The 20557-nt window shown below is 35.9% G+C and overlaps 1 protein-coding gene across 1 annotated transcript; it reads right to left on the bottom strand.

Annotated features, from left to right (window-relative positions):
* Positions 1-4063: 4063 nt before the first annotated feature.
* On the bottom strand, positions 4064-12214 carry LOC129322161 (vacuolar-sorting protein BRO1-like). Its single transcript, XM_054968261.1, has 8 exons — positions 11333-12214; positions 9690-10640; positions 8874-8963; positions 8304-8372; positions 6813-6953; positions 5609-5657; positions 5063-5166; positions 4064-4862 (listed from the first exon to the last, which is right to left on the bottom strand). The coding sequence occupies exons 1-8, from the start codon at positions 12008-12010 to the stop codon at positions 4359-4361; spliced, it is 2586 nt and encodes an 861-aa protein (XP_054824236.1). The 5' UTR covers positions 12011-12214; the 3' UTR covers positions 4064-4358.
* Positions 12215-20557: the final 8343 nt, after the last annotated feature.

The raw sequence follows: 20557 nt of genomic DNA, 5'->3' as shown, positions 1-20557 counted from the left end.
ACCAGCAACGATCAGTGAAAATGAAAAAGTAAAAAAAAAAAAAAAACAAACAAACAAACAAGCAAGCAAAAGCACCGAGAGCAAGCAGACAGAACCTAAGAAAAAAAATGAAGAGCAGATAGAACTTACGACATTCAGAAGATTCAACTAGAGATCCTTGAAAAGCATATGAAGGAATAAAATAACAGAATTCAAAATTAAGAAAAAGCAGAAAAGCAAAAATTTGGTTTAAAACGACAGAGTAAGTGAGGTGATATGGGCACAAAATTACCAAAGAAATAAGGGTAACTTCGTTCCAAAAGCACTTAAGCAAGGCCTATTAGATGTGGTTCTGTTTCATAAAAAGCATACATGTCTCTCTGGTATAAAGGACAAGGGCAAGGCAATAACTCCATTCCCTATTCAAAACAGAATCCCAATCGAGAAAGAAAAAAAAAAAAAAAACACGGAAATCTGGAATGTTTTAGAGAAAAAATGGAAAGCATCAATAGAAGTGATCGAATTCTAAAGTAGTTCGAAAAAAGACCCGTTTGAAAAAGGAGGAAAGACACAGAAAAAGTGAAGACGAGAAACCTGGAGAGAATCAGCGATGATGAAAAAAATCCCGCTTCACCCATTTGATGGCGCTTTCCTCTAGACCTTCAGTGACTATCATCTAACGGGTCTTTCTTGGATCGAAGAGGGTGAGATGCCAGCTTCCGATCACTGTGTCGGCACAATCCTGAAGCCCCATGGCTACTATTGTGCTCTCCACCAGAGCTCGCTTGTCCGACCACGGCATCTTGTTCGGCAGCCTCAGACAAGCCGAGTACGATATCGGTTCTCGAACCGTCAAGGTTCCCATGAGGTTGTCGTCTTGCTTCACATGTGCCAGCGTTTCAAACCCCTTTTACTTGAAACGGAAAACACCGCCAAACTGGGGAGGAGACAAAAAACAATACCCTCACCAGATTTCTTCGTTGTTGGTATGCGAAATTTACTATTTGTTTTTTTTTTGTCGTTAAATGTTATGTTTGTCACCATCCTACCTACCATTGAAACTCACCTGAATCCCAAACAAGTAGTGAATCAAACCGTTCCTCAATTGTTGGAATCTCATTCAATTTTTTCTATTTTCTCTTTACCTGTTTTTCTTATTTTGTCTCTCCATTTTAGATTCAGCGTTTTTTTTTTTTTTCAGGTAATAAAACAGCGCATAATGAGTCAACAAGGAAAATAAGGAGACGAACGGTCACACAGACAGCAACAACGAGAACGCACGTGTATATATATGGATAGATAGATAAGAGATTGAAACTCACTGCAGTGCTGAAAGAGAGCTTGGCCTTGCGGAGGACTTGTCCACAGAGGAAGGCGTTCGCGGCGAGACGGCTGAAGAGGGCGTCGACGAGAGTGGACAAGAGCCGGAGGGGCCCATGACGGCGGTGAAGGTGCCGGGTTCGGCGTAGCTGGTGAGGCCTTCGGGGACATCCTGGGTCTCTCCTTTGCCGAGGGTGACCATGACGGTGAGATCCTTCCATGTCAGCCTTGCCCGCACATTCCGACGTTGGCCTTGGTCTCCCTCCGCAGCGTCTCGCCAAGAGGACTCAGCGCCGGCATCGTCGACGTCACATTATTGCCGACCGCCCCGCTGGCCTCTATCTCCACAGCACTAACTCGCACAAGTTCTCATCATCGAAGAAGGTGAGATCACGAGAGAATTAATCGAGCTGCTGAAAGAGAGTAAGTGAGCCGAACTGCATTGAAGAAGAAGAAGAAGAGTGGGCATCGGTGGTTAGAGGCTGAGAAAGCTAGTAGAGTATTCTGTAACGGCTGAAATGCGTGAGTCGCTGCGTTGAGGCTGAGGCGCGAGGAGCGTATACACTGCATTAAATATAGTTATGACTATGAACATGGCTTTTAAAGTTTGGTCATAGCAAATAAGACTTTTAATTATACATCTTTTATGTCATGTTAATGTCGAAAAATTAGCAAAACCCCAATATGAAATATGCTAATAAAAATTTGTGTTATTTTCCACCCACAAGGCATTTTCATATCATAATATATGGTTTTGATAAAATTATAACATTTCATGATTACAAGGAGACAAACAATTACCACATGTTCACCTGTTTTATATATACATAACTTAAAGTAAAAAGCAAGAAAGATGATATAATTAGAAGTTAACTGTTTTATTTAAATCTCAGCTTTTCCAACGCAACTAGCCATGCTTTGTATATGGTTGCAAATAATTCAGGAGATGTATTGATCCTTCAAATCCCAAGATAGCTACCTATATGCTCCTTTTGCCCCATTTTATAATTTGTTATTTTTTTAATAAAACTATGTATATTAATGAAGTGCCAATAAATGCAATTTATACTCTTCATTACTTCAAATAAAAATTTGAATTTTTTTAAAAAATACTCTTCATATGATATAACCCAAAATTTGTGAAACCATTAGAGAGAGAAGATAATTAAGAGTGAATGATAATTTTGGAATAACAATAATTAATTTAGTTTTTTTTTTTTGGAGACTCTAATACGACAATTTGTATAGAGTGAAAAGAAATTAAAAAATAAATAAGTTTTTAAGTTTGAGCTCTAAAAATGCAACAACGTTGCCAATAGAGCTTTCGTTCAGGAAGATTCTGACCCAACTGGATTCAAAATATATGGACTTCATTAAAGTCCCCTCAATTTCATATGATGCAAGCTCACAATATCATATTCTCAAAGCAGAGAAAGAAAGAAAAATAAAAATGGACGGCATTGCACCCATGGATAGAGATAGTTAATATTTGGTCGATAAAAAAATTTAAAAAAAAATAAAATTGAGAAATACGCCTGTTTCATTTTTTCTGGATATAGTGACATACTTTTTATTTTCTTTTCGTAACACATTTTTTTCGTGTACCATACATTGCTTTAATTCCTTAATCCTTATTCATGGGGGGTATGGGCATGTACATAACCGTTCGCCTCCAAAGATTAAGAGATGCTTGTTACTTCTGTCAAAAACGAGCTTTTGCTCCTTAAAACTAAGAGTAGAAATAGATTAAGCTGAACTAGACTTTGGTCAAATAAATCTGAGCCTGTGTAATAAACCAGATATGTGAGCTTAACTTGAAGTTTGTATAAGACTTTTTTCATGACTTAGGACTGAATCTACCTAAAGCCTAACCTAACTTGCAAATCTATTTAAAAGCTTACTTAAAAATAAGCTTTTTTAAATAGGTTCGCATTTTATTTTTAAACGTCTCAAATATACTTTAAGACTATTATAGTATGCAATATATAATCTGACTTATTGATTACAATATATAATAATTGAAAGAACTCATCAACTACAATACAATATAACAATAAAGTAACAACATTAAAATTAATATATGAGTCCAGTATAATTAAAAATATAACTAAAAATAAAAAAGAATAAATTGATTAGAAATCAAATGGTGAAAAATTAATGTGTTCGTGAGATATATTACATAATATATATATATATATATATATAGCCAACATGTTGGGCTTGTAGGCTATGCCTTAAAAAAATAAGTTTAGCCTATTTAATTAAATAAGCTTAATTAAAAACTTAAATTTGACTTGAGTCTATTTAATAAAAAAAATAAGTTAAGCCTAAAGTAAGCCAAACTATAAGCCCTTACTAGAGGTTGACCTATTCCCACTTCTACTTAAAATGCCTCTCTTCAATACTTACTAAGTGCTCATCACCAAAGTAATATTAAATCTGAATTATTCAAAATAAATACAGATTGTCAATTTATAAAAGTTATAAGATTAAATTAAACTATCTAAATTAAATCAGTACTATTCATATTGATGATAAACATATTTATCAAAAAAATTTATAACTTTTTATTTTAATAAATATAAAATAAAAAAAAATCAATCAGAATGGTCCAAATTTTTTTTCGGTGACGATCACAGAAAAAGGACGCGTTATCCCCCTACCCCTCTATGGTAGAGTTCAAGGTAATCTAATTCCCTCAAAGATATATATTCATGGTTGCTTTATCTCTAGCCTACTTTTTATACGTGAAATTCTATCCCACTTTAAAGAATGAATGTACTTCTACCAGAATACCCTTGTTTTGGGGATTTCTTAAAAAACTAATCTCCTCTCGAAACTACATACATATCACCAAACTATACATAAGTTCGTACTTGTACCAATACATTTCGTAATTTCAGGATGAAGCATAACAAAAAGAACAGGAATACAACGACGGTCCCCAAAGGCCCATACAGACTCATGACGATAACGTTTTGAGATCATAGGCCAAATAACTAAGCTCCATTTATTCGTCAATCACAAAGAATACTATTTTTCAGCCCGGAGGATGCACACTATTGCTGCTTATAGTAGCCACTTTGATGAGGAGTATATGGACCTGGAATGGTGTAAGGAGGCCGAGGAACGGAGGAAGGTTGTTGAGCATGCGCATTATAGTAAGGGCCACGCCATCCTGGATATGCCGGTTGGCCATAGTCATGGCCTGCTGGCTGCTGCTGGGGGCCCTGAGAATATGGAGTAGCAGATGGGTGTGGCATGTGGTATGGAGGCGGCGGCTGACGTGCAGAACCATATGAAAGGGGTTGAGCATACCCAGCTGCTGGTGGCTGTTCGGCTGGAGGTTGATAATATCCTGTTTGGGGGCGGGAATCTGGTGGATATGATCTTTGAGGTTGGTGCCCCATCGGAGGGTAGCCGCTGTTAGAAGGGCCAGTGGTTTTATCCTGGAAACTGAGACCAGCCACTTGTCTCTGGACATCTTCAATCATTTCCCTGCACTGGATGTTTCTGGTCATTATAAAGTCACTGCACTGCTGCTTTACATTTGTGATTGCATCCTATAGCAGAAAGAAATTTCAAATTGTTACCTTGCAAACAAACATGTTTTTAATAGCACTATTCATGCACATTAATAATATGAATGATTTAAAAATAACAATGAGATTTATGATACGTCAGGGGACAACAACAACTTGATGAAATAATAAATCAAGTTACTTGATACAATTGAAAACAGCAGTATCTGAAAAATCCTTACCTGCAGCGTAACATAAAATTTCAACCCTTCATTGATGTTGTCTTTTATTTCTCGATACTTTGCTATAGCAGCTTCAATCTGCTTGTAGCATTTTTCCCGTGAAGCTGAAATAGGTGAGAAAACTATGAACAAGTGACATACAAGAGAGGACTTGGAGGGGGAAAAAATGCATTAGCCTTTGAAGAGGAAAAGTTTAGATTTTCCATGCTCCAAAATACAAGTTGACCGGAATGTATAATAAGAGTTGAGAAATTTCTCTATCACTGGACTTAAGAACCAAAAGTGACTTTGATCTTGATAGATACTGTTATCCCTGAAGGTGGCTAGCAGCAAAACTGTTTGGCTCATTATATAGCATTTAGCACATGCTAATTATACTCATCTCAAATCTCTCCAAACCGCATAGTACAGATAGCATAGCAGAAGACACATTTTTTTGCTCATTAATGACCATAATCTGAAAATAAACTAAGCCTTGTCTGTATGGTGATAACTTTTAAATGCAGATTTAATCAGACAGACAAGAGAAGTAACAGACAAGCCTACCTTTGTAATCTTCAAGATTAAATATGGCAGAGAACTCATCGTTTTGATCCTGTGGTCAATGAATAATAAACATCAGTAGTGAGTCACTAATTTTTCAACTTTCTCCAAGAGATCGCAGTTAACAGGAAATACCCGGGGGGATCCATGCAACCCCGCCCAGGCCTGGAGAGACTTCCCTTCTCCAGAGGGAGAAGTGCATTTGTCTAGAAGTATAGATGGAAAAGTTGCAACTCTCAAGGTACACATAAATTATAGTAACCATTCTCTGGTTCAAACACTACACCAGGCAGGCTTAATGTTCATTTACACATTACCAAAACCTCCCGCGTGATTAATAGCATTGCCCTTAAAATTAGTATACTGTCGTAAAAATAGGCAAATAACAGAGTTCTGTGCGTTTTCGTGTCTTTTAGGGGATGTAAAGATCAATATTATTGTCATAACAGTTAACCTATATACAACCAAATAGAACAGAAATTTAGGGTGTGTTTGGTTGGGGGGGAGGGGAGCCCTCCTTTGGTTAGGAGGAGGGGAGGGGAAATTTTTAAAACCTCCCCTCCAAAGCCTCCCCTCCAAATTGGGGGGGAGCTCCCCTCCCCTCCCCTCCCCCTCCCCCACCCTTCCCTCCTCTCCCCTCACCTCCCCTCCCCTTGAACCAAACATACAGAGCAATCAGTTGTATTAAAAAAAAAAACAAAAAGAAAAAATCACTTTCTTAAATAAATCTCAAAAACGGTGAACCCATGCATGTGCAAACCTAGCATATCTTGAGTGAAACAGTCATAATTTTCAACAAGAGTCAAACTCAACATTTTAATTCTAAAATTTTAATGCATGGAGTGTTTCTGCAATGTGACAACGAACAGCAAGGGAATTAGGTATACTGCTGAAAATAATGAGGGAGATTCTTGTTATTCATCCAAACCTTGAGGGAGAGATGCATAATTTTCCAAAGTAAAATAAGTTAAAGGTGAACTTGTATTCATCAATATTAGCTGTAGTCAAAATCTATGCTACACATGAATCCGAAGCACATAATCGGCATGACTAACCAATATACAGGAAAAAGTAGTTCACTGTAATCAAGGAAGGAAGAATCGAAGGACTGAAAAAAAAAAACAAATTATTTGACATATTTCTCCTCTAATGCAAGGGATAAAGAGCCTACACATCTATTCTACAACAACTGGATGCATAGAGATACCTGTATCTGCAGCAACAACTGCTCTTGTGCATCAATGTTTTGAGCAATTTCTTCACATATGTGGTCATATTTTGTTATCTCTTTCTTAAAAAGATCCTCATGAGAACCAGTTGACGTCATCAACTTGGGTAGTATATCATCCTAATGACAAATGTAGAAATACAAGCTCAAGAAAACTTGTATTGGCATAATAAAAGAAGGACAAGTATGACTTACTATATATTGTCTTTTTTGGACATCATTTGTAGCAGACAATATTGAATACAAAAGTTAGAAAACAATAAGGGATAGTGAAAAGAGGGGAAACATACTTGCACTACAATTATCAGATTTAAAAACCAATTGCTTAATTTAGTTCAGTATAACATTGAACAAACTTGTCCATTGTGTATATAAAAAGGAAATATAACTCTTAAATAGAACCTTCAGGATTAAAAAGCAAAAGATCAAAATTACATAAACATATATTTTCCCTCTTCTACTGCAAAAATAGCATCCAAAGTTTCTTCAGCTATCGTCTGCAGCCACAATAACTTTAGTTTTCTCACAGGAATCTATGAGAAGATATCTACAACAGTTCCCACGATCCATCTTCCATCTAAAAGAACAGCCCTCAATAAAATGGTTTTGTTTATATAGTGTTCTTATAAAATATTACCTAGTCACATGAAGAGAAAAATGAGGTTTCTACCTAGACAGCTTGCAGCATTTGTAATCTGAAAACACCAGTGGGCTCAACGCAGATCCCTCCTAGTTCATTCTTATTGATTAAACAAGAGGAATACTGGAGTCATAATACTAGACTTCTGAGATACTTGGCTAACCAATCCCATCTAATTTGAATCAAATAAAAAACATCACCCAAAAAAAAAATAAAAGTGATAAGGCATGGAATTCAAATTCTAAACTTAAGTTGAAAATAGATCATTTAAAAGGCTCATTCATTATTTTGTTCATTCTCATTTTCTCCTCCAATATCTGCTTTCTTTTCTTAACTACACTAGGTCAGATCAATCATTCGATTCTAGGGGAGGAGGGTGTAGATTTTCCACGATAAAGATGCGGGTCATATAATCAGTTTCAAGAGGAAAAATGTAATTTACTCAAAAAATATAAAATCACACTGGACAGAAAAGTTCAAAGAGGACAGGTGGGTTCCCCAATCACATGTATTTGTTAAGCAAAAGTAGGGAGTTGAACACTCTTTAGAGCATAGCCTTGAGTGAACTCTGTATGTATCACCAAAGACCCCTTCATGTTTGAAACCAAAACAGAATGGAAGCATTGAAATTGCATGCAAACAGGAGTTGAACTGTGTCATTATATGATGTCACTGTAGGTTATACAAAGGCAAAACCTGACATTTCAATAATTCAATTTTCAGATACAAAGAATACATCTAGATAGCAAGAAACCCCATGCCCATAGAACAAGAACAAAAATGCTGACTTCTGCAGGAAAAGAAGAAAAATAAGCACAAGTTAGGCAAACCTTTCTTCTCATCTCTTTAAGCATGTCTTCAAGGCCAGCCCTTTGAGCTCCCAGAGTTTCAAGTTGCCTCTGCATCAGTGAGCACCAAAGTTTAACAAGAATTCCTGTTTTTTTTTTCCCACCCGAAGATTAACAAGAATCTTAAAATGCATCAGATGCTAATTTTAAAAGAGGAGAGTTAAAGTCAGTCTTAATGTTACAGCTCCAGTAAAACAAAGAAAAGATATGTCGTTAACATTTTGAAAGTACATTGCAAAGACTTCACATGTTATTATCTCTCATAAATTCTCAAGTCAAAAACACTTTGCAAACTTAGTTGTGACCTCTCAGCCTATGAAAGTCTTCTTAATTTATACAGGAGAGTTATAGGGGGGAAAAAACTTTTCAACTTCCAGGTGTTTTAGCTATTGTAAAAGTACATAAGGAAAAAAGTATTGCAAATACTGGACTTTTAGAAAGTTGATACAATGGAAAATTAAGTTAAATCAGAAACTCAAAAATGATTATAGACTTCATTCCTTGAAAATTATCACATACAATAACAGCATTACTTTATAAAAAACGGCATACCAGGCTCTGCTTGAGGGACCCCACTATGGCATCTTCATTGGCATCTAGAGACATTATTGGCCTTGCCAGGGAAGGGAGTGCAGATTCAATCTAGCAAAAGAAAAGGATATTTACAAATATGAGCACATCAAGAACCAATCATACTTGCTAATGCAATAAATTTTGCATTGGATTAGATGAAGGGCATCCAAGGATGCATGATATTGGTGATAATATATTTTATAAACATGTTCTAGCCATCATTAATTGACATAAGCACAATATATACTGAAAAATTAAAGATGAAACATTAAGTAGATAAGTTATGCACTCACTCTGTTTCCATAAAAAAAAATGCATCACATGGTTCAAGAAAATCAGCTAACTATAATAATTGTGTATGAAAATAAAGAAATTAAACTAAATACCATGTGTTAATCACCATAAGTATGCATTAATTGTTTTTTGTTAATGTAAATTGTGAGGAGTAATTTAGGAAATTTGTAATAAATGCCCATTGAGATATGTGATTTTGCTGTCAAAAATAAATAAATAAAAGTGGCAGTTACTCTAACAAATAAAATCGGAGGGAGTATTTATCAGTGGTGCCCAAAATAATTGCCACTTTCCTTCACACTCTACTACCTAGATGAATTAAAAGAAACACTGTTCTTTTACATTCTCACATTTATCTAGACACCAAAATATAATTTCTGGAACAAGACTAATTCTGATGCAAGAAAACAATTAACTTGTTTTTAGGAGATAAATTCATAGAAAATAAATGCACACATGCAAACAAGTCAACATAGCAACATAATAAGGCCAATGATTTACCGGTTGGCTGTCAAGGATAGACATGAGTGCAGAGTGTTCTCTAACTGAACGCTCAATCCGACTATCACTTTCTGCAGCTTGCTTCAAGTTACCTGCGAATCTATTTAATCTATCCTGCAAGTTCTTTGTCAAAGTGCTTGATTGAGGCCTAGTCCACTTTGTCCCAAATTGGCTTCTAAATTGTGCATCTTCTCTTGCCTCTTTCTGCAAGAGCTCCTCCGTCTGGACCAACATTTCTTGATTCACCCTCCTTAGGTCCTTAAGTTGCTGTAACTCTGCTTCTAAACCAGCAGGACCCCCACTGATCTGCACAGCCTCCACATCTTCTTTGAGATGTGTTGGTAGAGAAAAATTTCCTTCCAAAGCAAGAATAGAATCAGGCAGCTCCATTTCCTTTAGCCTTATTCGGGTTAATTCACTAGCTTGTTGCAATTTTTCAGCCTGGGTTCTTATAATTTCATCTACCATCTCAGTGTACCTGGAGAGTGACTTTGCACTGCTGTCAGGAACAAGACTTGCAAACATTTTCTCTTTACTTGCATCCAACACTTCATTCATTGCCATTGGCTTCACCATGGAAAAAGCAGGGAGAGGTGGTAAAGAACTGGGGGAAGGAACCCTCATGAGATAAACTCTATCATTCTCTTTAACAGCCCTTTCCAGGTTTCGGTTAAGATTGGCCTCTAACTTACTAATTGCATCTAGTATTTGTGCTGGAGCACCCTTTGAGCTTTTCTTTGCTTCAGTTAGCGCATTAACCCCACTCTTCAGTCTAGCAATCTCCTCTGCTATCTCTTCTTTCTCATGTAGCTCTAATCCATATCTATAGCAAGCTTCTCCAAAGAATAGAGCAGCCTTCAGCTGGACATGAGCTAACCAAGACTTATCAAAATGCTGATTTAGAGGTGCTACGTTCAATGCAGCTAAAGCTTCCTCATAGTATAACCCAACCTAAAATATCAAATGTGCGCATTATTTCTTAGAACCCAAAAAAAGGAAAGACCCAAAAAAGTAGAACTTACAAAAAGCATAATCAGTTAGCCAAGCTGTCAAACAACTACATCTCAAAGTAGCATTTGGATGAATCATGTGCACTATTTCCACTTCATATCAAAATTAACACCAGCATGCCACAAAAACTATTATTTTACAGTGTTTAGCCCAGCATAGCAGCATCCTATTTTGTGGCACAGTGGATATGAATAATACAAGTTCCCAGAGGCAGACATGTGACAAGATCTCATCAAGTGTACCGAATCAATATCAATGATAATGACCAAACTAGGATAATATTGCTGCAGAAATCTAGGTTTAATCAGCTTTAAGACGTATTTTACCACTTCAGTTACAATCAGAAGCAAGAAAAGACCCCTATCGCCGTAATAATATGTCTATACCTCGGGTATAATTTCGTATGCCTTAATAATCATACAAAATAAAGCTCCTTCTATCAGTGCCATGATTCACAGGAAAGATATCCCCACCAACAAAATGTAAAATCAGAAACGTAAACAAGTTAAACAGACCCATTTGTTACTACATGCACTCAGAGCGATCTAATTGCATAGCCAGAGCTCTTATTATTCGATGGCCATACTTGAATCAAATTTCACATGACAAGCGGACCGAATAAATCCACAGACCTGCCTAGAGATCTTCGCACAAACCCCTGGGGTGCTTCCTTTTGCAATGGTATTCTCAAACACGCACTCTTGTGCCTGAGCCAGCATCAATCTCTCCAACATTCCAGAGCACTCAACAGACAAATCCACTGTCGTGGAACTCCCAATCGATGCCTTCATCGCCGCATTATCCCTCAAGTAAGCAAACGACCCAGCGGCTGCAATAAACGCATGCGAGGCCAGCTTCCGGCCATCAACAGTATTCCGATCATAGGATAGCCCAATTTGACTATAAACTGCACCCAAATTGAACAACACCGCGGCTTTCTCAAGGTGAATATTCTGCTGGGTGGCCTTCAATTTGGGCTTAAACGCATCGAACCACACAAAGCTGAGAGTATTGACGTGATCTGGATCAGACGATATGGGGAAACGGGTCTCCACAAGGCAGAGAGCTCTGTAGTAGGATTGAAGAAGGTCGCGGCGAGCAGTCAGGGAAGGGTCAGAATGGCGCTCGAGGTCTGAACGGAGTTGCTTAAGGGTTTGGAGGTCGTCTTCGATGTTCTGGGCCTCGCGTTCGGAGTAGTGGAAAGTTACATAGTTGCGAAGAGGCCGATAGAGATCGACTGAGTTGGTCTTCTTCTCGAAGATGGCAAGCATGATGTTGGTGGTGGCCGCAGAAGACGACGATGCAGCCATGTTTGTGCGGAGGAATGGATCCCAAAGACGAACGGAAATCACAGAGAATTGAAACTTTTCAAGGGGAAGGATCAAATCAATTGGATGAGAAGGGGAAGAAAAAATCCCCCAATCTTTTGTTCACTCGGTATCAGTCAATCTCAAGCATTAACTACGAAGCCGCGACGCGCCTTCGGTTTTTCCGTTTTGTCCTCTAACTTCGTCCCAAAGGAAACCACCGGGGAGACATACACCAATAAATACTAGTTTATTTAGTACTAAATATAAAAATTAATTAAAAAATTTGTTTGAAAAAATTGATGAAAAAGATCAAATTAAAAAATAAATTAGTCTGAGAGATCAAATTATGTTGAAGGATCAAGCTGATTTTTTTATTCTTTTAATAAACCTTGATCAGATGAAAATACCCCTATCTGAAACCAAAAATTTTGAAAAAAGAAATTAACCTCTCTTCTTTCTTTCTTCACATGATGTGAACGAGTAAGATGGTGAGGGATGCTTCTAATGGACAATCAACAGCGATATGGGGTGTGACCAAGTTGTGGGTGACAAGCACAAAAAAAGACAACCCCATCTCTTCACATGACGCCCTAATTGAACAACTTGTGATCAACAAGTATTTAGCCACGAGTTTCAAGCTTCTTTAAAAAGAGTTTTGAGCTTTTTTAGAGTGGTAGTGACATAAGTGACAATAACTAGGTACACATTGTGTTTGGAAGCTTCTTTTTTGTCCGAGCGAGCACTATTTTGTTTTCCTCTTGTTCTAAGCTACTCCCTCTATTCTTCATGCCGTCTAAGCTTATTCAAAAATTTGCAAATGAAATTGACCGTAAACTTCTAATTGCTTGAACCTTGTGTTGTTCAAAAATTTTATGTAAATTAATCCATGAATAAAGTTGGGTGTGCGAAAATTACATGTTATTTATATTAAATTTCATCTAAAAATGAATACAGTTGTCATGCCCCTGCCTACCTTCCATGTTAACCATTATGTGATACCATGTAAAATAATGTATGATCATGCTACAAAATAAAGTGTCATCATGCTAACATCCCTATGGGACAATTACATGCCTATGATCATGCTAACACATAGAACACACACGATGACATTGTGATTGAATTGTCTTCAATGTCAAGTAATACCTAACCCTATGTTATACAATTGTGTAGAACTTTGTGCATTTGGCAATTGGCAATCACGGTTAAGGGAAGGGATGCATGTTGGTCAATAATCAGTGGATTGCATGATTATTCACACGAGTTGAAAAATAAAGGCAAGGTAAAGGATCTTAAGAATGCTGCAGAGAGCAAGAAAGGGATGGAAAATCTATCTGAAGAAGAGAGGAAATAGTTCAAAAAAATGGCTGAGGATAATAGGCATCATAAAGCTTGCATGTCTTTATCTAATAAAGCATTGAGACAGAAATTGCTTACGCATTGCTCGCCTAAGCAAGTTATATAGAATTAGCTCAACATGTGAAGCAAAGTGAAAGTCTAATGGTGAGGGCCAACATTATAAGTTTTAGGAAGCTCCTTGACATTAAGTGCATGCAAGTAAATCATGCTCTATGTGAAAGTTTATTGAGAGCAAATGACCTAGAAGCAAGAAGGCTATCAATAAGGCAAATTGAGAAACAAATAAATCAAGCGCACACACTTATAGGTCTACCAAAAGAAGGAAGGGAAGTGGTTGAAGAAGTTGGCAAGCTATACAATGAGTTAAAAGAGAAGCATGTTGGGTGCAGATTTTTGAACATTAAAAACATGATTATTAAAGGTGATAAAGAAGATTCGTTTGAGGTATTGATTGTTCTATGCATATTAGGTATGCTTCTGTGTCCTCCTGTAAGAGGAGAAGTGACTTCACGATTGGTAAAGATAATCTCTTATAGGAAAACAGCTCTGACTTCCTACAATTTAAGTGAATTTATAGTTAAAGAGCTATTGAGAGAGGTCAAGCAATATAAGGAGACCACAATCAATAGTGAGAAAAAAATCATATATTAGTGGCTTGCCTCTGTTTCTTAATGGTAAGTAACATTATTTATTTATTTTTTACATGTTGATTAGCTTGTGTATATGACAACCTTTTTGCCTTATGATTTCAAATTATGTTTCTTTAAAACTTTCTCTTGGATGGTAGCAGGGTTATTGAGTCAAGTGATGCTTTAATATATTGGGACAATGAGAAGATAAAGCAAGCTGTCATGAGGGAGAGGGAGAGAATTTGAGGGGTCCCGTATTCAAGGTCTGCATCAGAGGCGAAATGCATAGGACCCACACTACTTAGAACAATTAAGGCACCCATGAAATCTACCCCACAAGCATCACCCATAAAACTTAGGCAACAGAAGAACAAGCAAGCCAGTAATCCTCCTATATTTAATGATCTGGTATGTTTTAAGTTAAGTATTATAGTTGATATGTCATTTTCATGTACATTCTATAGCCTCATTTATACCTTTCATGCAAAAATGTCTCGTGCATATAGCTGAATAATAGGATCCCTCAGTGATGCTATTACCAAGAGTATGTTACAACTGTAGTCGAAGTTTGGCAAAGTTGTTGTTGCAACCATTAATAAATCAAATGAAGAAGATATTGCCCAGTTTGTGCTGGAGGCTGAGCTGTAAAAGATCAAATGTAAATGTGAGGAGTTGTTAATGGGACTTGAGGCAAACACTATGTGCGATAGAAATGAATGGTAAAAGGAGTGATGTACATTGGGTGGATATGGAAAGCAAAGACCCAAGTGAAGTTAAGGCTAGTGCTGAAGTAAACCTTATTATTTTTAACTCTGGGGAAACTCATGATATCGCACAAGGGTTACAATTGATAGTAGTGGAGCCTTCTTGCTTGGATGTATTAGAAAAGGAGGATGCTTTCTATGGATCAATTCATGGCGAGACTATCATGGCCACCCTTCTAATTCTAAAAAGGTCCTTTACGAATATAAAGCCCTCATGTTTCTTAATTTCACCCTTCTTCTCAAATGCATAGCTGCCTTCAGATGAGGGGAGGTTGTACTCCATGTATACTAGGAAGCCTAAAGTTGTTTATGAGGAGGAGATTGTTTGTCAAGTTGATAGGCTATACCTGACCCAAAAAGAAATGTATTGCTTTGCTCCTAAACAATAGATAAGTTCAAATATCATGTGCTCTGGTGCATCTATTATCTTTTATTTCATCATATGTAAATCTCTCATTATATAATTGGTGATAGGTGATGCTGGTAATTAGTAAATGTTGAATTCTAAATGGAATCACGATGGGCCTTTAAGACACCTTATTTTACATACTTCACTAGTGGTGAGTGCTTACTATGTAATTTGCTTCTTGAATTTTTATAATTTATGGGATACTAATAGCTAAACGTATCATTGGGGCAGCATGCTATGAAATGTGGAGCAATGGAGGCTAAAAGACCATACAAGATTGATTACCTTAAACTGATCCCAGTATGATTTATCATCTTGTGAGATTGTTTTTGCACCTGCATGCAAAGATGATCATTGGTTTTGTTATGCTTTTGTGAAAAAGGAAATGATCCTATACTTCTGGATTCAATGCTTCCTATCACTAATGGTTTAGCAGGACAACATTTGATCTAAGGAAGGATGGATCGAAGGAAGATAAGTGGTATTATATTTGTGGCAACCTTCATACTACTTTACTTTTAACGTATGCTTCACACTTTTAGCTCAATATAATTGTTATGCCTGAATTATTTTTACAAGCTACAAATTTTGCAAGAGTTATTACATACTTGTTTCCAAACAAATTTGTGCATATTCCTTTCATTGACTTCAAAATTGCTAGGGTTCCATAACAAAAGAACACGTTAAGTATTTTAGCAGATTACATATTCATGTTCATGTCATATGCATTATTGAATTTTATAGATAATGACATATTTCCCATTATGAGCAGATATGACTGTGGTATGTTCATCATGTATTGGCTTCAAGGGTGCAATAATTGCCCTATTCCAGAATACACTGATAGACTTAAATTGCTTACTATATGTTGCATTACCCATGTATAATAATTTGACAACTTGGATTATTACCTTACACTACATATTCCTTACATTATCCAAATTGATTTGCCTACACATAGGGCTGAAATGGTATGGTGGCTATTAACCTATTCATGGAACAATAAGTGAGATGAAATCATGAAGGAATTGGAAGACTTAGTTTTTATCATAAAAGTATTATTATAGATTATCCAATGTACATATGTTATAGATTATTTGGTGTATAGATTTTATGCATGTATATAAACATTCTCATATTTGTAATACCAAATGTAAATACAATTATGTCTTCACTATGACTTTTCAAAAATTCTACCCTCATAGTGACTAATTCTATGTAATTTCAATTGTCAATGACCCCAATTTTCATGTAAAACACAAGAGATTACATGTAAAATAATATGAGAATAAACTTGCAAGCACGTATGAGAAAGAATTTATATTGATTTACATGAAAACTACTACATTTTACATGTAAATTATTATGGGGATAACATGCGCAAGCATGCCTTATAAGCAATTTACATGTAATCCTTAGTGAATTACATGTAAATGAAACACACAAGGAATACCCCCGACAGTGTCCTAAAATTACATGAAAACCATTGCATTTTATAATAAATCACTATTGGGATAGATGTGCGAGCATGGCTAATGAGAATTTTACATGTAATCCCTGGTGTTTTACATGTAAATGAAATGCACAGAGAGCACCCCCTGGCAGTGTCCCAAAATTATATGAAAACCACTGCATGTTACATGTAAATCAATATGGGGATAAATGTGCGAGCGTGGCTAGTGAGCAATTTACATGTAATCCCTGGTATTCTACATGTAAATGAAATGCATAAAGTGCACCCCTTAGCAGTGTCCCAAAATTATATGAAAATTACTGCATTTTACATGTAAATCACTATGGGTTTAAAATGTACGAGTGTAGTTGGTGAGCAATTTACATGTAATCCCTAGCGAATTACATGTAAATGAAATGCATAGAAAGTACCCCCTTAACAGTGTCTAAGAATTACATGAAAATAAATAAGGATTACATGTAAATTAATTACATAAAGAGGATATAGATGTCAATGCACTAAAATTAGATGAAAACAACCTTTGATTACATGTAAATCAACCAAGGGAGAACCCTTACACCCATGCCAGAATGTTTGTGTAACATCCCAAATTTTAATCCTTGGGTTAATTAAGCTTGATTATGGTAATTGAGTAAATTGGCGTGATGTGTGGTTGAGGTCTAATGATTGATTTTGAATGTGTTTTAGCCTTAGTTATGAGTTCACTATGAAGTCGGGCCACCTGGGCATTGAAAGGAGGAGAAAATAAGGATGAAGTGTCTCTATGTCATACACCACGATATGCAATGGTTTCACCACGGCACACAGACAGCAACTAAAAGGGACCTCTCTGTGCTATGCACCCCAGTGCATGCAATGTTTGTCGCAGCACACAGCCCTTTTTTACAGATTAATAGACGTGAACTAAAGTAGAAAATAAAGAGAAGGGAAGAGGAAACGAAGAACCAATAAGGAGCTGTGCTAGGGTTCATATTGGAGGATATTTAGGAAGTTTTGGAAGCTAGAAACACTAAGGGTAAGTATCATACACCTTAATCTCTCATTCTCTTCCACATTTATAAATTATTTAGTTAGGATTTGATAATGGGAGATGATTCTTGGTCTATATAGGATATGAGTTCGTATCCATTAACTTAAATGGAGTTAATAGGAGTAGATTTGTGTATATAACCCTAAAAATAATGAGTTTTAGGATTTTGATTGTTAGACCTCATTAATATGCAAAATTTATAATTATAAGGGTTATTAGAAGAGTTGAAATTCCATTAATGAGAATTTAATAGCTCATTAATGTTATTGGGCACTAAGGAGAGTTATTAAACCCAATAGGTAGGCCCAAACATAAATAATATGGGCATTGGAAAATCTAAAAATGGAAGATAAGAATTGAAATGTGTGGGTTCACATTATTGATGAAGTTTAGCTTGATTAATTGTAGATTGAGCTCTTGAAATACTATTTTGGCTCGGGAAAGTCAAGCTTGGAAGCTTAATATTAAGGGATAAACCTTTGACCTCTCAAAAGTTTGAGGTAATCGGGAAAACCCTACTTTGAATAATTATATGTTAATTGTATTATGATGTGAAATATGCATTTAGAAAGTAAATTGTGATTTGTGAATATATGTTATATGCTACAAAACCATGTGATTATGTAATTGCTTTGGTTTGAACTAAAGATGCAAAGAGATTTTGAAATGAATTTTTGAGCTTTATTATGATGCTTTATTGAATGATTGATAGTGATTGAGAATGATAATGATAAATGTACTATGATTAAAATATGGGTAATATATATGATAAATGTGAAAATGAGTATTGATACTCACTTGGGTAATGAGTGGTCATGAGCCTAAAGTGTTGATTTGAAAATAAATAAGATTGTGAAAAATAAGTGAGCATTGTACATGGCATGATCAGTGAGAGGGTGTTCGCCTATAGATGAGAGTAGAGAAGAATCCATATGGTATTTCGACTACCCTCAAGTGTAAGGGGGTATAGCCTTATCCCATAATTTGTTGAAGGACTAGAACCTAACTATCTCCACCAGTTTATCAAGGAGATTAGTTTAGGGTATACGACACCCTAAAGATTCAAGAGTGGGGGAAGTTATGATTTGAGAGTGAGTTATGTGATCTTTAGTCGGGTCACAATTCACAATTGGTGAGCTTAGATAGTCTAGTCACATGGACGGAGCCCTATTCAGTATTATAGCCCATGGTTTCAGTAGGAGGAAATAAGGAAGGTATAAGGATGGTTTGATCATTGCCTATGTGATTGAATAATATGTCACATGATTGAGTTGTAGCAAGTCGTGTCAATACATTAGGTCATAGTCACATGTCTAAGCATCTTATAGCTATGTACATGTGATTATATAGAAAAGAATTGATTAAGAAATAATGAGTTGTGATCCATGTAAAACTGTGTTAAAGCATTTTTTAAGAAAAAAATACACTTTTTATACTTATATGTTTATTTCTATTGATATATAACTGTATAGGATAGGTTTACTTTAATTATTGACTGGTTAAACTCACCTCTTTTATTTAACATTTTACAGGCTCTAGCTCTGGTATAAAGGAATAAAGCTCCAAAGACTTAGGACTCTATGCATTCCTAGTATAGGCCTCTAAATATTCATTTATTGTGTAATAGGTTATTATTGCCAATTTCAATTGCATTGCGTCACACTTGCACTACATGGTTGCCAATGATGTTTGATATGTATTTTGGGCCCTGAGTTGTTAGTTATGATAAGCTATAAATGTTAATAGGGCGAAAATACTAGTATAAGTATAGTAAAGTTGTTTTAAGCATTACATGGTTGATTTTGAATGTAATGCAATGAAATTACCTCCCCTTCTATTTTTGGGATTAAAGGGGTTAATGAGTGATTTTTTTGCTATACTGGTATTTGAGTGCATATGGTGTATTGTACTAGTAGTTCTCGGTTTAATGAATATAGTTTGGGTGTTAAAAATAGCTTTTGGCACTTATGTAGGGTTTTGGACACCCTTTTTGATTGTGAAAGTTGTAAAAATGATAAAAATGTATTTAGGTGTCTGACTTTCTAGTGTGATATAGGTTGGAAGTGAAACCCATGCCATTAGTTAGATTATGAAAAGAGCTTTCCATAAATATCTAAATCATGTCATTTGGATATCGGACGAAGAATTAGGACATGTCAAAAGTTGCTTAATTTTGTTGTTAAATTACAGCAAAAGCTGTTGTCATGAAAATGTGCAACACGTGGCATGGAGAGTAATAAGCCGCAGCGCAGGGTGCACAAGCTGCAGCTCATTGCTTTATTTTTCAGCAAACTTAATGTTTTCAACTTCTTTCACTCTTCTAAGGTATCTTATACTTTCATAACTTATGTTTACTTTAATTAAAGATCAAATGTTTGGTTTAAACTAATTTGAAACTATGAAAACCTAGGATCACTTTCTTTCAAAACATAAACTTCATAATCCCTTTATACGTTAAGCTCTTTATTATCATGGATTTAAAGTATTAATAGCGTATAGTAGAGGAGATACGGCTTGCACCTTAAGCCAAACGGCTTGCACCCTAAGTGAGATGGCTTGTACCTAAAGGCAAAAGGTTTGCATCGAAGCCAGAACACCTGCAACCTAAGCTAGATGGCATGCACCAAAGCCAGAATACTTGCACCTAAAGTACACTTTCAAGATTTATAAAAAGTACAATTGAAGTACAACAAGTATGTACTTTAAAGGATATTTTAGTGAATAACTCACAATCCAAGTTGAATTAATTCCAATTAAACTCATGAGATTAATGAAGAACTAAATATTAGTAGATAATGAATTTTTTTATTTTTTAGAAATTAGTTTTAAAAATTATAGTTTGCCCCTAAACTTTAAAAAAATTTACTTCTGCCCCAAAAGTT

The sequence above is a fragment of the Prosopis cineraria genome, unplaced genomic scaffold (genome assembly GCF_029017545.1).
Source record: "Prosopis cineraria cultivar Desert tree isolate PC_DT_omini unplaced genomic scaffold, ASM2901754v1 PC10, whole genome shotgun sequence".
NCBI lineage: Eukaryota > Viridiplantae > Streptophyta > Magnoliopsida > Fabales > Fabaceae > Prosopis > Prosopis cineraria.
The sequence above is the reverse complement of the archived record's forward strand: the minus strand, read 5'-3'. Positions and strand labels throughout refer to the sequence as shown.

Bases quoted from the DNA above. Each gene is read 5' to 3' on its own strand.
- LOC129322161 (XM_054968261.1), bottom strand. From the start codon at position 12,010: ATGGCTGCATCGTCGTCTTCTGCGGCCACCACCAACATCATGCTTGCC. The intron at 8,373-8,873 runs GTATGCCGTTTT...TCACTGATGCAG, and splicing joins GGTCCCTCAAGCAGAGCCTG to AGGCAACTTGAAACTCTGGG. The intron at 5,658-6,812 runs GTATCTCTATGC...CATTGACCACAG, and splicing joins AGTTGTTGCTGCAGATACAG to GATCAAAACGATGAGTTCTC.